At 39.9% G+C, this 15,537-nt stretch overlaps 1 protein-coding gene across 1 annotated transcript in view; it reads right to left on the bottom strand.

Annotated features, from left to right (window-relative positions):
* Positions 1-15,252, bottom strand: part of muc5fl (mucin 5f-like) — a 32,889-nt gene extending 17,637 nt beyond the window's left edge. The window contains exons 1-25 of the mRNA XM_078167842.1: positions 15,120-15,252; positions 14,722-14,977; positions 14,510-14,624; positions 14,068-14,158; positions 13,849-13,976; positions 13,545-13,761; positions 12,651-12,776; positions 12,448-12,562; positions 12,200-12,350; positions 11,974-12,087; positions 11,812-11,881; positions 11,562-11,699; positions 9,956-10,120; positions 9,681-9,775; positions 9,467-9,593; positions 9,102-9,357; positions 5,477-5,529; positions 5,268-5,371; positions 4,936-5,087; positions 4,679-4,817; positions 4,097-4,207; positions 3,783-3,962; positions 2,567-2,806; positions 2,301-2,457; positions 566-694 (exon numbers count right to left, since the gene is read on the bottom strand). Of these exons, the coding sequence (XP_078023968.1) occupies positions 566-694; positions 2,301-2,457; positions 2,567-2,806; positions 3,783-3,962; positions 4,097-4,207; positions 4,679-4,817; positions 4,936-5,087; positions 5,268-5,371; positions 5,477-5,529; positions 9,102-9,357; positions 9,467-9,593; positions 9,681-9,775; positions 9,956-10,120; positions 11,562-11,699; positions 11,812-11,881; positions 11,974-12,087; positions 12,200-12,350; positions 12,448-12,562; positions 12,651-12,776; positions 13,545-13,761; positions 13,849-13,976; positions 14,068-14,158; positions 14,510-14,624; positions 14,722-14,977; positions 15,120-15,195 (3,505 nt within the window). The 5' untranslated portion in view covers positions 15,196-15,252. The remainder of the gene's footprint in view (positions 1-565; positions 695-2,300; positions 2,458-2,566; positions 2,807-3,782; positions 3,963-4,096; positions 4,208-4,678; positions 4,818-4,935; positions 5,088-5,267; positions 5,372-5,476; positions 5,530-9,101; positions 9,358-9,466; positions 9,594-9,680; positions 9,776-9,955; positions 10,121-11,561; positions 11,700-11,811; positions 11,882-11,973; positions 12,088-12,199; positions 12,351-12,447; positions 12,563-12,650; positions 12,777-13,544; positions 13,762-13,848; positions 13,977-14,067; positions 14,159-14,509; positions 14,625-14,721; positions 14,978-15,119) is intronic.
* Positions 15,253-15,537: the final 285 nt, after the last annotated feature.

Genomic DNA, 15,537 nt, shown 5'->3' with positions numbered 1-15,537 from the left:
CCTGCAGTTAGGGGCCGTTCTCCATGGTACCGCTGTCGGCAGGGTGGAAATAAGTCAAAGTGTGGAGGAGATGGACCGGGTTAAGCGGCCAACCTCCGGGGAAGCCCTCTCGCCTCTCCTCGCAGTTAGGGACCGTTCTCCAAGGTACTGCTGCTTCTCTTCTCAGTCTTATTTCTGAAGTACACAGTAAACTCCATAGTTTTGAAAGAAAATAGTGTGGGTGTGTGCAGGTGCAAAGATGCATTCTGGGTGGGGCATGAGCGACTGGAGCAAAATTGGAGCAAGAGTTAAGGCTCTGCTCCACCTTTTAAAAAAAATAGCCGCTCCTCGCTCAACACAAAATCCTTCCGCTCACATGCTCTGATGACAACCTGCTCCATGCATTCCACTGTTCTATATTTCGTATCGGTAAATGACATGTAAGGGCTCATTAATCATCATATGCAATATTGATTTTCATTAGCCATATAAACAGCTTAGTAAGAATGTTGTCCTTTTCAGAATAAGGGCAAAAACTGAAATACTTTGTGCACGTAATAATAGTGAGCGTGTGTTAACCTCTTACCTTCCAGTTTGGGTAAAGGTTCAGTACAAGTGCCGCTTGGATTTAAACAGGTCTTGTAGCAAGGTTTGTGGCAAGGATGGTAGTGCCACTTGCATTCACCTGGGCCGTTGTAGTAATCACAAAAGACAGCTAGACAGAAAAGACACAAAGTATATTATGTTTTAAATACAGGAAGTGTTGATGTGTCATTTAGCAAAAGAGACCTCAAACTTAAACTTAACCTGATACAATCTTGTATTACACAACTACAATTCCAGTAAGAATGCTTTGCAAATTCTTTTCCATGTATATTCAGTTTAATACAGAACAAAGACTAGATATTTAATGTTCAAACTGATAACCTTTAGTGTTTTTTTGTAAATATACACTCATTTGATATCTACAACATCTTGCAAAAAAGTTGGGACAGGGGCAACAACACTGGGGAAAATGTGAAATACTCATTTTGCAGGTAAACAGGTCAACAGTTAACAGGTGATAGTGTTATTATTGGGTATAAAAGGGACATCCTCAAAAGGATACGCAGTCAAGCATGGAACAAGGTTAACCACTTGGTGGGCAAATAGTCCAACAGTCTACAAACTACGTCTCTCAAAGCATAACTGCAAAGAATTAAGGGATTTCACCATCTACAATCCATAATGTCATCAAAAGATTTAGAGAATCTGGAGAAATCTCTCTATGTAAGGGGCAAAGCTGACCGTGACCTTTGACCCCTCAGACTGCACTCCATTAAAAACTGACATGACTGTATAAAGAATATTACTACATGGGCTCAGGAACACTTTGGAAAACTGTTGTCTGTAAAGACAGTTGGCTGCTGAATCAACAAATCCAAGTTCAGACCCCACCATGCAAAGTTAAAGCCATATATCAGCAACATACAGAAATGCCGCTGACTTCTCTGGGCCTGAGCTCACCTGAGATAGACTGAGACAAAGTGGAAAAGTGTGCTGTGGTCGAACAAGCCCACATTTCAAATTGTTTTTTAGATCACATACATCATGTCCTCTGGGTTAAAGAGGAAAAGGACCATCCAGATTGTCATCAGTGCAAAGTTCAAAAGCCAGCATCTGAGATGGTATGGGGGTGTGTTAAGTTACACATCTGTGAAGGCACCATGACTGCTGAAAGGTACATACAGGATTTGGAGCAACATATGCTGCCACCAAGAAGCCGTCTTTTTCAGGAACGTCCCTGCTTATTCCAGCAAGACAATGCCGAGCCACATTCTGCACGTGTGACAACAGTGTGTCTTTGCAGTAAAAGAGTGCAGGTACCAGACTGGCCTGCCTGCAGTCCAGAACTCTCTCATTGAACGTGTGGCACATTATGAAGCCCAAAACACAACAACAGACATCTCGGACTGTTGAGCAACTGAAGTGATATATCAAGTAACAATGGGAAAGAATTTCACTTTTAAAACTTCAACAATTAGTGTCCTTAGTTCCCAAACACTTACTGAACATATTGCAGTCATCAATCTCATAATGAGTTAGTTTATATATACAAAAAAAAACAATAACGTTAATCAGATTGAGCATTAAATGTCTTGTCTTTGCCTTCTTTTAAATTGAATATAGGTTGAAAAATATTTGCATATTTTTATTTACATTTTACAACAACCTTTAAATGCTGAGGTAATAAAAATGTTGGAATCTAAAACAAGTTTTAAGCACCAGAAAGGGCTGGAAAAACTCAGTTTAACCTGAGGATAAAATCGTTGTTTACTTACGACAGATTTCTGGAGTTCTCCATGCAACGCAGACAGAAGCCTCATTACAAGCTTGAGCATAAGCTGCAACTGCAGAACAGAAACACTCGCAGTCTCCTCCAGAGTCACAGGCACATGAGTCTGTCACACAGTTGTCATAAAATCGACGGGGATCTACCTGTTGAGTTACCAAGATATATGACAGTTTTAAAATGTTTTGTTTTGTTTGTTTAGAATGTTTCAACCATCAAACTTTAAATAATGATAAATCAGAAATGGGTCATTACCTTAGAGTGGCACTGGTGGAACGTTTCTCCCATTATAATCTCGCACATCGTTTTTGCCCAGTAATGGCGATTGGGTCTTGCTCCACAGGGGTCAGCATTCATATCCACATCTGGGCAGTCACGCCACACTTTCCAGCTGTTTGCAAATTCTAAAGGATTGCTCACGACCAGCTGACCCTGGGTGGTGAAGTCGTTCTGTCCGTCACCATCAAAATTGCCACACAGGCCACACACCTGTCCCTGTACAGTCAAACAAAAAGAGTTGGTGACTTTCCTTGAGACAGTGTGAAATGGTGTGCAATGGGCTTTGAGGTTTGTCTCATTTGGTGGGTGTGTCAGAGGTGTTACCCAATCAGCAGGAATGTGTATATGAACCCAACTCTGGTAGATCTTTACTTATTGTACATACAATTTTTGTTTTTACTTCACACTTGCTTTGGCAATGTAAACGTCTGTTTCCCATGCCTTTGAATGGAACTGAGTTAAACCCTATCATATTAGAAGGCAGTGTGCTTACGTAACACAACTGGGTGTTTAACGCACCACTGTTTCAGTTAAAAATAACATTTTGCTACGTTTTGTCGGGGCTGAACACAGCCCTGCACTCTTGGCACTATCGTTGCAGCCAAGGGAATGACTTGTTACTGTAGTGCCACTTTCTATCTTTATACAACATTTCATTGGAATCACATTTCTAGGCAGCAGCTTGGGTCCATGTTTATTTCCTGTCAGCTGATGTCATTCACATACAGTGCAAAACATTCCAACAGGAAATACAGAGGGATCCATCTATAATGTTATGTTTCAAGTTTGAAATGGTCTATATATATATATGTGACATCACAACCTCACAGGAGTCCTGTTGGCTCCTTTAAAGGCACAGATTCTGAATATTGACAGTGTGAATTTCTTTGTGGATTTAACTCTTTGACATTTTCACAGTATTTATACGTCACCTTAACTTGCTATATATTAAAAAACACATGGGAATCTGACTTTGGATTGTATGGGACCTTTGATATATTGTACAGTATTACCATTATTGTCTTAAAGCTTTATAAATGTTGTAAGAAAAGATCAGCAAAGACAGTGAGACTACAGATTAAAAAAATAAATAAATAAATAATTGGTAACCTACTTCATATCAAAACTCTAACTCAAACTCTTGCCATGACATATTTCAGTCATCTTCATTAAAACAATTATGGTGACTCACTTTGTGCTCTGGTTCCAGGATGATGCGAACAGTAGTTTTGCCATCCCACATCACTGCCAGACCAATGCCAGATTCTATCACCCAATACATGCCAACCTTCCTTATTCGGTACTGAATCTCAGTGCCACGTCCCAGTTCCACCTCTTCATATGTGCCCTTTGAAAGTTTGATTTCCATTTGCTGTAATGATAAGGAGATTTTTGTTGCTTTTATTGTAGTGTAAAAACTGCAGTTTCACATGTGACATGATTTACTTGAGTATGTTCAATATTTTAGGCACAAAATACATATCAGGTGTTGGTATGAGGTCTTACCCCTAGTTGGATTCGGACAGTTTTGGAGCATGTGGTGCCTGTAGTTCCACATGGTACATTTTCTGTGATAACTCCAAAGTGCTGCTGTACTGTTTTATCGCCACAATTGCTCTAAAAAGAGAGATTCATTCAACATTTTTCATGCTTTCTGATCAGATCTACCTTCAGCTTGGCCTTTACTACTTCACAATACTTAAAGATTGTTAAAGAAAAGCTAGAACATGAAATAAATGTGTTTTTGATTCCCAGAGGAGTGAGACCATATAGTTATCTGCATCATTAAGACAAGCAGTCATCTTAAAGGGAATGTCGGTAAACATACTAAATATTTCAGCTTGGATGGTTAAAATTAGCAATACTCCATAATTTCATAAATGGCATATCTGTGACATTCTGAGATGATACCTTCTAGAACATTATACATTAAAGCATAACTCTTTGGCTTTGTCTGGAATCACTCCCAATTTTACTCCACAGCAGAGGTGTGGACTTGAGTCACATGACTTGGACTGAAATGTGAGAGAAGAAGGGAGTGATTTGGACACAGCCTGTCATTTGAATGATTTTAACATGCTTTGTTACCTTAACAGCAACATAGGCACACTCTCCATGAAACCCATATGTCTGCTCATCAAATGTACTGTAGTGACCACTCCCATACATAGTGCAGGTTCCTGGACAGTCTTTTTTAGTGCACCCCCAGCTTCCACTGTTGCAGGTGCTAGATCAGAAATGGTTGAATACAAATGTGTTTTGAATACCGCAACCAAGTAAAACATAGAGGCAAATATGATTATTTTCATACTACATTATAGGTCTGATTAAAAACACGATCATACCACTTGTTGCACTGTTTAGAGATTTGTGATCCAGAGGCATAAATATGCCCATTGTGCTGACATGGACATTGATTTTCTTTCACGCAGGAACCTTTGCCATCATCAAGGAGGCCATTTGGACAACGACAGCCAGATTCACACTCTGTGGAGTCCTGGGAAGATCACAGTGATAGAAAACAAGGAAACATTAGTGATACAGTTAAAAGTTTCCGTTCAAATCACTCTACAAACCAATGTGGACACTAGTGTTACTATCCACAGTGTGTCATACTGCCCACCATTAAATTCAGAAAATAGATATTAGATATAGTTATTTGAGACTGAGAACTCACACACTCATCGCTGTTCAGATTTAAACAAGTTCGAGCACACTGCAGTCCAAGCTCTCCTTCTGCCACAGCAGAGCAGTTGAAGAACACTTTTGGAGAAGTGCACACTACAACAGAGGTAGAAACCTATTTAATATACATATTAACTATCAACAAGGCCAATGTCAATAAAGGGCTTGTGCTGTGGTAAAACAAACACAACAAAAACATACTTGATGAGCTGGTTCTCCAAGAATGGCAGTGAAGTATTCCATTAGTACACACACTATAAACAGACAACAAAGACATTAGACGGAACACAAAATTACTTGAAAACTAAAAATTTAGTTGAACTACATCTTAAAGGGCCAGTGTGTAAAATGGGTTGAAAACAGTGACATCAGTGGTCAAATTCTAGATTGCAGGGCTCACTCGCTCACCCCTCCCGTCGGCCTCGTAGGGACAAAAAGCCTTGCGCACGAGTTTTTCAGGAGTAGGTCTATCTAGTGACGAGGTGAATATTTATTTAGGAATCTAAACCATGTTATGATATTGTAATGAATCCCTCACAAGCAGGAGACCAGAGGAGCGTTCGGGAAAAAGGCCAGTTTATTTGAGCACTCCAAAAACTCTGATAACACTCCAGGGTGTAAAAGACTCCGCCCCAAACTCTGACTCTTCTGGCGTAACAGACACACTTCATACACACATACTCGTTTACTATACTAAGTGGGGACCCCCCTCCCCTCTCTGCTCAATCTCCAGCCCACACACTGACTGACAGCGTAAACAGAGCTCAGCTGTTTATTTAGCCAAGCAATATCTCCGGACTATGATTTTTATTTATTTATTTTTATGATTTTGAAGAGTTTCTTGTAGTGGACACAGATCCAGAGCCATACCTGTTTGAACCGGAGCATACAGGTGAGGAACTCCATGTGTTTGATGCTGAGCGGGCGAGAAGAGAGGCTGAATGCACAGAATGGGATTTGGGGCTACCATCGTTGGGGAGATATATCATCAGGAGGAAAAGCGCCGCAGAGAGTGCATCACAAGGAGTGAAGGTGCGTCTTCTTTTCCTCGCAGATGACGGTTCGGGTTCATTCTCTCCTGTTGCGTGGTAAGTGTGGTCCATTCGCAAACTTTATAACTAAAAAAACTTTTCACTACTCTCTATCGACGAACTACTAACACACTCTGCTGTTTCCTCCTCCTTCTTCCTTCCTTCCGCTGTCTTCGTTGGTTTATTTATACACACGAAACGCGTTCTCTGGCTGGCTGGATTGTCCGCTCGGTCTGCCGTACATACATGGCGGCGCAAGATGGCGACCTCTCTAAAGCAAGGCCCTTGCTATATATATATATAAAAGCATAATTATAAGGCTACGAAAACCAAACGAATTTTATTTTATAGCGATTATACACTTGTATTAGGGCTGCACGGTATATGCGGTAGACGGTAGAAATGATATAAATTTGGCCCACGGTAGAGATTTGCGCTCTACCGTCCTATCGTCGATGACATCATCGCACCTGCCTCAGTGTGAAAATGGCTGCGAGCACAGAGACAGCGGAGCAAGAGGAGCTGGTTCACGTCCGTGATTTAGCGTAGCACGTGCAACATGTGTTGCTGGAGAACTTGTGAGTGAGTGAGTTAATGTCTTATGAACAGCCCCGGACTTCTCAGACTCTTTTAGCGACTTACTGCTCAGAGGGAACTCATTCAGTGTCTCCTCTGGCAGCAGCACAGCGTCTCTCCCTCTCCTCTCTCGCCGTGCGCACACGGGAGTTGGTTTTCGGCAAGAGAGTTTGTCATAAACCTTTGGTAATGTAAACCTATGTGACGCTAGGGGCTCCACAAAAAACTCCATATGTGAATGTGTGATAGTTGTGGTATCATAGCAGCCTGTCACAGGTTACAGCGTGATGATTAGAGGAGAAATGGCAGAGCATAAAGACAACTCAGTCATTTAGGATTTTGCTAAAAGAAGGAAATTACCTTTTGATATAGATCCCAGGGGACATTTTGCACCATAGAGTACTGGGTTTTAATTTTGAGTTTTGAGATCTGCATTCTGCATAATAAATGCTCTAAAAAATACATTATATCTTTGCTTTTGTTGTTGTTGTTGTTGTTTTTTTATCAATTTAGCTTTGCTAAGGGACTACAAAACCCATTCAGAAATACTTCTATTATAACTTTTACACTTATACACTTGTATAAACATATTAATGGTTAGAATATTCAGATTCAGATTCAGATTGACAATAAACCATACCAAATCTTACACACTGGCCCTTTAAAGGTCCAGTGTGTAAGATTTAGGGGGATTTAGTGGCATCTAGTGGTGAGGATGGCAAATTGCAACCAGCTGAAACTTCTCCCAATTAGAATTCCTTCAGTGTTTATTGTTCAGGAGGTTTTTACCAGGAGCCGAATTATCCGCAGAGGTTTCTTCCTCTCCAAAACAAACAAACCAGGTGACTGAAACTAGTAAAAACACTGAGCACAGCAGTTTAAGCACCTGCTAATGTGTGCTTAAAGGGAAATTTTGGTTTATTTCAACCTGTCTCGTATCGTCCTAAATTTGTTTCAAGTCACTAGTGACATAGAAATAATAGTTAGCATGTTAGCCGTTAGCCTAGATACAGCCATAGTGTCAGACCTGTTAAAACGTAATTGAACGGGCATCCTTTCAAGTGCAAAGTTAGTCCACTTCACAAGCTTTTTCTCCACAAAGACCGCCTCATATCGTTAGGATAAATGTCAGAGAACATATAGAAAACGACATGTAAATGTGTTGTCTTACCTTATCGGTGTGGTGGCATGTTTGTTGTTTACCATTTAGCTAAGGCTGCAACCGGTCCCATTCCTTGCAACAGAGGTATTCCTGTTCTGTGGGCATTGGGGCAATGGCTGCTGGAAGGCTTTAGCTTTGGAGATTGGTGGTGTACCTGTGAATGCTGTGCCCCAATGCCCACAGAACAGGAATACCTCTGTTGCAAGGAATGGGACCAGTTGCAGCCTTAGCTAAATGGTAAACAACAAACATGGCACCACACCGGTAAGGTAAGACTACATGTTTACATGTCGTTTTCTATATGTTCTCTGACATTTATCCTAACGATATGAGGCGGTCTTTGTGGAGAAAAAGCTTGTTAAGTGGACTAACTTTGCACTTGAAAGGATGCCCATTCAATTACGTTTTAACAGGTCTGACGCTACGGCTGTATCTAGGCTAACGGCTAACATGCTAACTATTATTTCTATGTCACTAGTCACTTGAAACAAATTTAGGACGATAGGAGACGGGTTGAAATAAACTGAAATTTCCCTTTAACCTTTTTTTTCACTGATAACTTAAAATTGAGACATACAGCCGAATTGTCGACAGAGGTCTCCTCCTCTCCAAAACAAATGGACCGGGTGATTTAAACCACTAAAAACACTGAATAAAGCAGTTTCATATTAAAAATCAGTGTTTTTCCTGACGCTGCTTGTTGGGGAGGGGTTGCTAACTATGGTGGCCAATGCGAAAACACAAAGAGCCAGAGTTTGGTTTTTCATTCTGGACCACTTTATAAACATGGCAGTGCAACATGCCAATCTCCGTGGAAGAGGACCTGATCTCTATGTAGATATAAACAGCTCACTCTAAGGTAACGAGAAACAGGATTCTTACTTTTAGGTGATTACAAACTAAAGAAAATATACTTATCATAATCAGTTTCTAATAATATATCTCTCTAAATCCTACACAATGGACCTTTAAATGCTGAACTTCTTACAATCATGTTAAATCCTTAGTCTAGGATGACAGAAGTCCAATGTCACAAAATTGCAAACAGCTGACTCACCAGTGCTCGTCTTTAATGTTGATGGACTTTCCAGACTTGATGTAGGCCTCATTATGGTAGCAGGGACATTTTGCCTTGGGGACGCAGTCACCCTTTTCGTTCAGGTAGAGACCCTCAGCGCAGGAGCAGCCATCCACAGGCAAGAAGTCAGAAGTGCAACTTTGCTGCATTGTGCCCAGTGATCTGCAAGTCAGCTGGCATCTCTGATGCTGGTAAGAGAAGATCTGAGATGCTGGGCAGCTCCTTGTGTATTTATCTGTTTTGTGAACAATGTGAGGATGGTTACTCAACAGTGTTATGACTTGATGATGATGATGTTCATCAAACTCCAGCAATCATCACAACATAATCAGAGAAAACCTTACCGCACACGTTCCCTCTCCAGTCTGTCAGGAACACTCCCTTTGATGCACAAGCCCGAGCGTAGGAGGAGAAGATGGCACACAGGCAATCCTCACTCTTCTCACAGTTACAGCTAGCATACAGACATCGCTGCAGGACACAGCAAACACTTTTAGAGAATTACAGTCACCTCAAAATGTAAATCAATGAAAGAGAAACAGGAGGGTTTTGTAGTACCTTGTGGTACAGCTCAGGATTCACCGCTGAATGGCACTGCGCAAAGTTGCCATCTTGACTCAGCAGCAAGGCGCACCAGTGTCTGGCGTACCACTCTAGAGAAACAATAATCTATTATTCTTAATGTCTACAGTTCTGTTTAACTGTCAAATTGAGCAACATACAACAACATAACATACTTACATATGAGCAATACGTGTTTCAAGCTAAGAATCAATCTAAGAAATACACACACACAAAGATAAACAGTAAAATGATAGGCCAGTGCTTTTTACCATTTTCCACACTGAGAGAACAGGGGTCCTCAAGTCGTTCCGGTCTGTCTTGGCACATGAGGTTAGCCTTCCAGGAGTTAATAAAAGTTGCTGCTGTTCCCTCCACGATCCCCTGAGGAGTTTTCAATTCATCACACAGGACCATGTTGTAGTTCCCACATAAGCCTGAAGAAACCAAATGTTTTGGAATTAAATTAGTTTGTTATCAGCACTTATACACAGATAACACACAATAGGCTGAAACCACAAATAGGAAAATGGAAGGTGTTAATTACTGTAATGAGATGATAAGATTAGGAATTTAGGGAATTTGTTTGAATTAATAAGATGAGAAAAACAGATAAATACACTGATAATTGAAGGTACTAAGTGTGGTGTTATAGACGAGATTCCACAGCTTTATTCATGTACAGAGAAGAAGATGATGTATATTTGAAGCCAAATCCACCACCTATTACATTTATTCATATTTTTATATTATTTATGATGATTTTTGTTTGCACAAAGATGATGGGGTAACTGCCACAGATAGGCTACTGATTTTTTCTTATTGTGAAATGATTAGTTTAATAAATAAAAAATATCAATTAAAAAAAGTATTATCAAAAATAATCATTTGGGCAGCACCAAATAAAGCTTTGAAGCTATACTGATAATGTTGACATTCAAATTTTAAATCAACATTCTAATGCTGCACAGCTTCTTTTTGTATGTCTATTCATTTTGTTAAAAGCCCATATTTCTGCAGATTCAGCTACATATTAATTATTAGTGTTTTATTATTTGTAGAATTAGATGTAAGTAGTAGCTGCGTAGGACTGTTTTCAACTCATGTGATCTAAATATTTACAATAACTCCAGAGTATTGTAAAGTCAAAATTTATTGAAAAATAGATGTAATCATTTCCAAAATTCACAACATATCTTTAACTGATTCAATTTTCTGCTTTGATCAATATTTGCTGGAGTTGTGTTAAGACTTTCAAAAACAGAATTTTCACTGCAGCAAAAAAGAAAAGCACGTGAGAAAGCGATTGAAAAGCCCCATGAAGTACAGTTATTCATTAAAGAAATTTGATTTACTAAAAAAAGACAAACTTACTTTATCAGATGAATCACTTAATTCAAATTGAAGATTTTGTTTGAGAACTTTTTTTTTCAGTTGATGATGTTATAAAATATGATGACAAACATTCAAAGCTTCATTTGAAAACCTTAATAAAAGCTTTAAATATGAATAAAATGATATTTGGTACAGCTCTTATCATCATATACATGTGCGTCCACCTGTTCAGCACTACGCGGCCAACAAGTATCGTCAGTGTTTCATTTATTTGTTACGTAACTGTACTGTATCTGACATAGATTTCACTGATGCCACATGCTTCATGTTAAGACATTAACTTACCGGGGCGTCAGTGGCTTAGTGGTAGAGCAGGTGCCCCGTGTACAAGGCTGTTGCCGCAGCAGCCAGGGTTCGACTCCAGCCTGTGGCCCTTTGCTGCATGTCACTCCCTCTCTCTCTCTCCCCCTTCACACTTGTCTGTCCTATCCATTAAAGGCTAAAAAATGCCCAAAAAAATATCTTAGGAAGACATTAACTTACCACGTGTCTTTGCTTTGTAGCTGTGTTCCAGGCTGATGTAGACTTGCATGATGGGAACATGCTGGATCTGAATTTGCAGACCGAAACGAGTCTGGAGCATGATGTGAAAGGATGAAGCATGGAATATGTTGATGTCACCTTTGGATAAAGACAAATACAAAAAATAACAGTCAGATCATTTGCTGATGTCATTACATGAATGAAAGACGAGAGTAACGTGTTTCATCATGTTTCTAATTGTGTGACTCACTTGAGTGGTACGGCAAACTGATGGTCTGCATGTTCTGCTTCACTGTGCCGTCAGACGTGAACATTAACACCTGAATAAAAACAGAATCAATCATCTGAGTGTCGCTATCAGTGTGAAGTTATAAATGACTACAGTCATCTTCACTGACTGACGTTAACTCACATTGTTTCTGTCATTATTCAGCAGGATTTTAATGCTCTTCAGACAAGTGTCAAACTCTTGATTTGCACATGGCACCAGCTGAGCCAGGATGGTAAACTTCGGACTTGCACTATCCTAAAATAAACAGAGTAAGAGCAGTTAAATAAATAATAAATAATATTTCTTTTTACATCAGCTGATTATATATTTTCTGCCATTTAATTGTGCAAAGCTACGCCTCATTCACCTTGCTTTCCACTTTGGCCAGGGTGTAGTAACAGTCTCCATGGAAGTTGTAGGTTTTCCCGTCAAAGGTAGTGACATGTGAACCCTCTTCAACTGCACATGTAGCAGGTGGTTGAAGGTTCTTACAAGCCCATCTACCCATGACACATGTACTGAAACAAGCCAAATAAATAAAGTTAACAAATAATAAAAAAAAACACAATTAAGGAGACAAGATGAAATATTATGTTCATGAAACATGTGACACACCATTCCTCTCTGTCCTGTCGGTAAACCTCTCCGGCGTTGTAGATTTTCTTGTGCTTGCACTGACATTCAGATTGAGCAATGCACCCTCTCATGGAAATATCATCAAACACAGTTCCTGAAAAAGACACACATCATTCACAGACCAGGAAGATGAAATCTGTAAGAATCCTAAATAAAAAGTGCAATGCGTGAACAGCACTAACCAGTGGGACAAAAGCAGCCATCCATTTTGTGGTCCTCACACAGTGAGCTTGTGTCGAGAAGTGAGCATGTATCCATGCAAGGGAAACCGCTCTCCTCATAAACCATGTTGAATGGGCACTGTTTAGCTGTGAACACAGGGTAAAACTGAAGTTTACTGAGGCAGACATGAGTTTATGTAATTTATTCAATAATTTATCAAGAGTGGAAGTAACGTAAATAATATTTCACCTTAAGTGTAACAGTAAAGGATTTTTTTTCTGTGTTTATTTTACCTGCACTTAGATTAGATTAGATTAGATTAGTTTATTTGTCCTATTAGGAAAATTTTCTTCACGCTTCCATACATCTTGAGTGCCAACCCGACATATACACATACCCCACAGACACAACATACATTTGCCACACATACATGGATTCTCAAACACATACAGTATAACACAGACACATTTACACATTCACACGTCACTGCCGTTTTAGAGTTTTGTTTAGTTCTGTGATGGCCTTGGGGACAAAGCTGCTGTTGAATCTGATTTTTTTTTTTTCCAGGGTAGTGTCCTGTACCGGTGTCCAGAAGGAAGCAGTGTGAAACATGGGTTGAGGGGGTGACTAGGGTCCTGTGCAATGGTCTGAGCTCTGCGTGCAGAGTTACGTTATGTAACTACACTAATGTATTTTTTGTTACAATTTAAATCATATTAATTACGAATTAAGTCAGACAGAAAAATAGACATATTGGGCTTTTCTGTATGCCACTTTATATGTCTTTTATTTTTGTCTTTTTTTCAAAGAACAATTGAAATTATGTCCTTTTAATGAGTCCACTGCTTTAGTACTCTCTCCATCCTGTACTTTATAAAATAAAAAGATGATTATGAAGCAGAAAAGAACGTTACCACAGAACTGAGGTGTCCTCCAGTTGGGAGGCTGCTCTCCTGCATGGGAACACTGCCGAGAGAACTCAGACAGCGTGCTGCAGACACAGAAGTCATTTGTACGGTTGCTGCAGCCACACATGTCCTGCACACAGGCCTGGATGTAAGGTTCAGGGTCAATCAGCCTGGTGCAGGAGCTCCAGGGCTCTGAACGCAGCATCTTGCTACAGGTGGTTTTCTAGAAGTGAAAAAAAGAGACGTGATTACTCAGCTGCAAATGCTACCTGTGTATATTCTGCTGACACTAGGTGGATAATAAACTCACAAACTCCTTGCATGAATCCAGCGCAGCCTCTGGTGATTCTTCCTCCTCTTCGTAGGGGTCCTCACAATCATCGTTTGGACGATGGACTTTGTGTTGGTTGCCAAATTCAATTGGGCTGATTTTGCGACCTGAATTTGATTGTAATTGTGGTGTGAATTCAAAGATACAGCAGATGACTGTAGACTTGCACTAATACATAAACAGAAAAATCATATATACCCTTATGAATGAACTCATTCTGGACAGAAACACCATTGAAGTCTCCACAAAGTCCACAAGTACGATTTGCATAATCGGTATCCAGTTCCACCTACAATCAGACAGCAAGACGTTATGACGAGTGTTTTTTCACAATTTCGATAAATATATTCATAATAAAAGTTTAAAAGCAAACAAAACACCAATGAACTGTAACTGCCTCATTAATGACATGAATATATATTATGATTGTGGTTTTATACTGAGCTAATGTACTTCCATTAACAACAAGAAATATATAAACATGTCTGCATCTCTGGGAGGTTCATCTGTTCAACATTAAAGACAGAAACATGTGTTCCTATCTTAGATTCAAAAACCTCCTTAAACTGTACTGTATGTGCCTCACGCAAGTCACTTTAAGAAGAGCTGCGTAGATAGATTTCTGCCAAGAGTTTCATACCATGACTGCATCATCTCCGTTCCACATGACGGTGATGCCGACTTTAGATTGGAGCTTAAAGTACACAGCATTTCTTTCCACTTGTACCCCTGCACTGTGGTATGGCAGTTTGACACTGGGGAAAAATACATTATTGTATCATTATGATGCACAAACATTATTAAATAAGAGAAGTACAGCTGCTTTCACGTGTTATATGATGTTTTACTTACGGGTTGTCATTCACAATGACCATGTCTTTGATGAGGTAGAAGAGGAGTTCATTGATGGTGACCACCACATGGCTGACTGTAGGGTTTCCATCATTGTCCTTTCTCTTCAGATGCACAGAGAACTCTTGGTAGGACTCGTGGCAGTCGGAGACCAGGTTGTACTCACACATACCAGGGAACTGGTAAACATCACCGTCGAACGTTTTGAAGTGCTCTCTGCCCCATGTGCTGCAGATGCTGCTGACATGGTTGCGTACTAGAGAAGATTTTAAAGTGTAGAAAACAGTTTGAGTTACTAAATGCTCCAAGTGACTGATATCAGAGACAGTGCTTCATTTGTATATATAAATAAAAAGAATGATCAGTCCAGACATCATCCACAACAACCTGAGTCTTACCCAGTCTGGCTTGAACATCGATGACACTGGCAACAGACAATGCAAGGACACAGAACCAAACCCTTCGCCACCCCATGGTTGCTGCTGTGGGCTTGCTGTTACCAAAGCAGGTAATGGCCACACTGTACTTGACAGCTCTTTATATTGAGATTACAATGTGTTTTGCTCACGCCTCCTGTTTGAGTGGCAACTAAAGATTTATTGCCGCGACATGGCAAACATGTGCTGAATGGACGTCTGACGCCTTTGACAAGTCCAATATAATAATTCCTGCATCCTCCTTATGGCTTGATTGAGCAAATATGCATTTCAATTAAAAGATTTTATTCTTACAGGAATTGGCTGCAATAAAACAGTTTTGTTGACGGTGTGCTCCTTTTATTATATTAGTCTTATTCTTTAATAAGTAGTTACTTCT

The sequence above is a fragment of the Epinephelus lanceolatus genome, chromosome 5, assembly GCF_041903045.1.
Source record: "Epinephelus lanceolatus isolate andai-2023 chromosome 5, ASM4190304v1, whole genome shotgun sequence".
Classification (NCBI taxonomy): domain Eukaryota; kingdom Metazoa; phylum Chordata; class Actinopteri; order Perciformes; family Serranidae; genus Epinephelus; species Epinephelus lanceolatus.
Note: the sequence above shows the minus strand (reverse complement) of the source record. Positions and strands in the feature narration are given on the sequence as shown.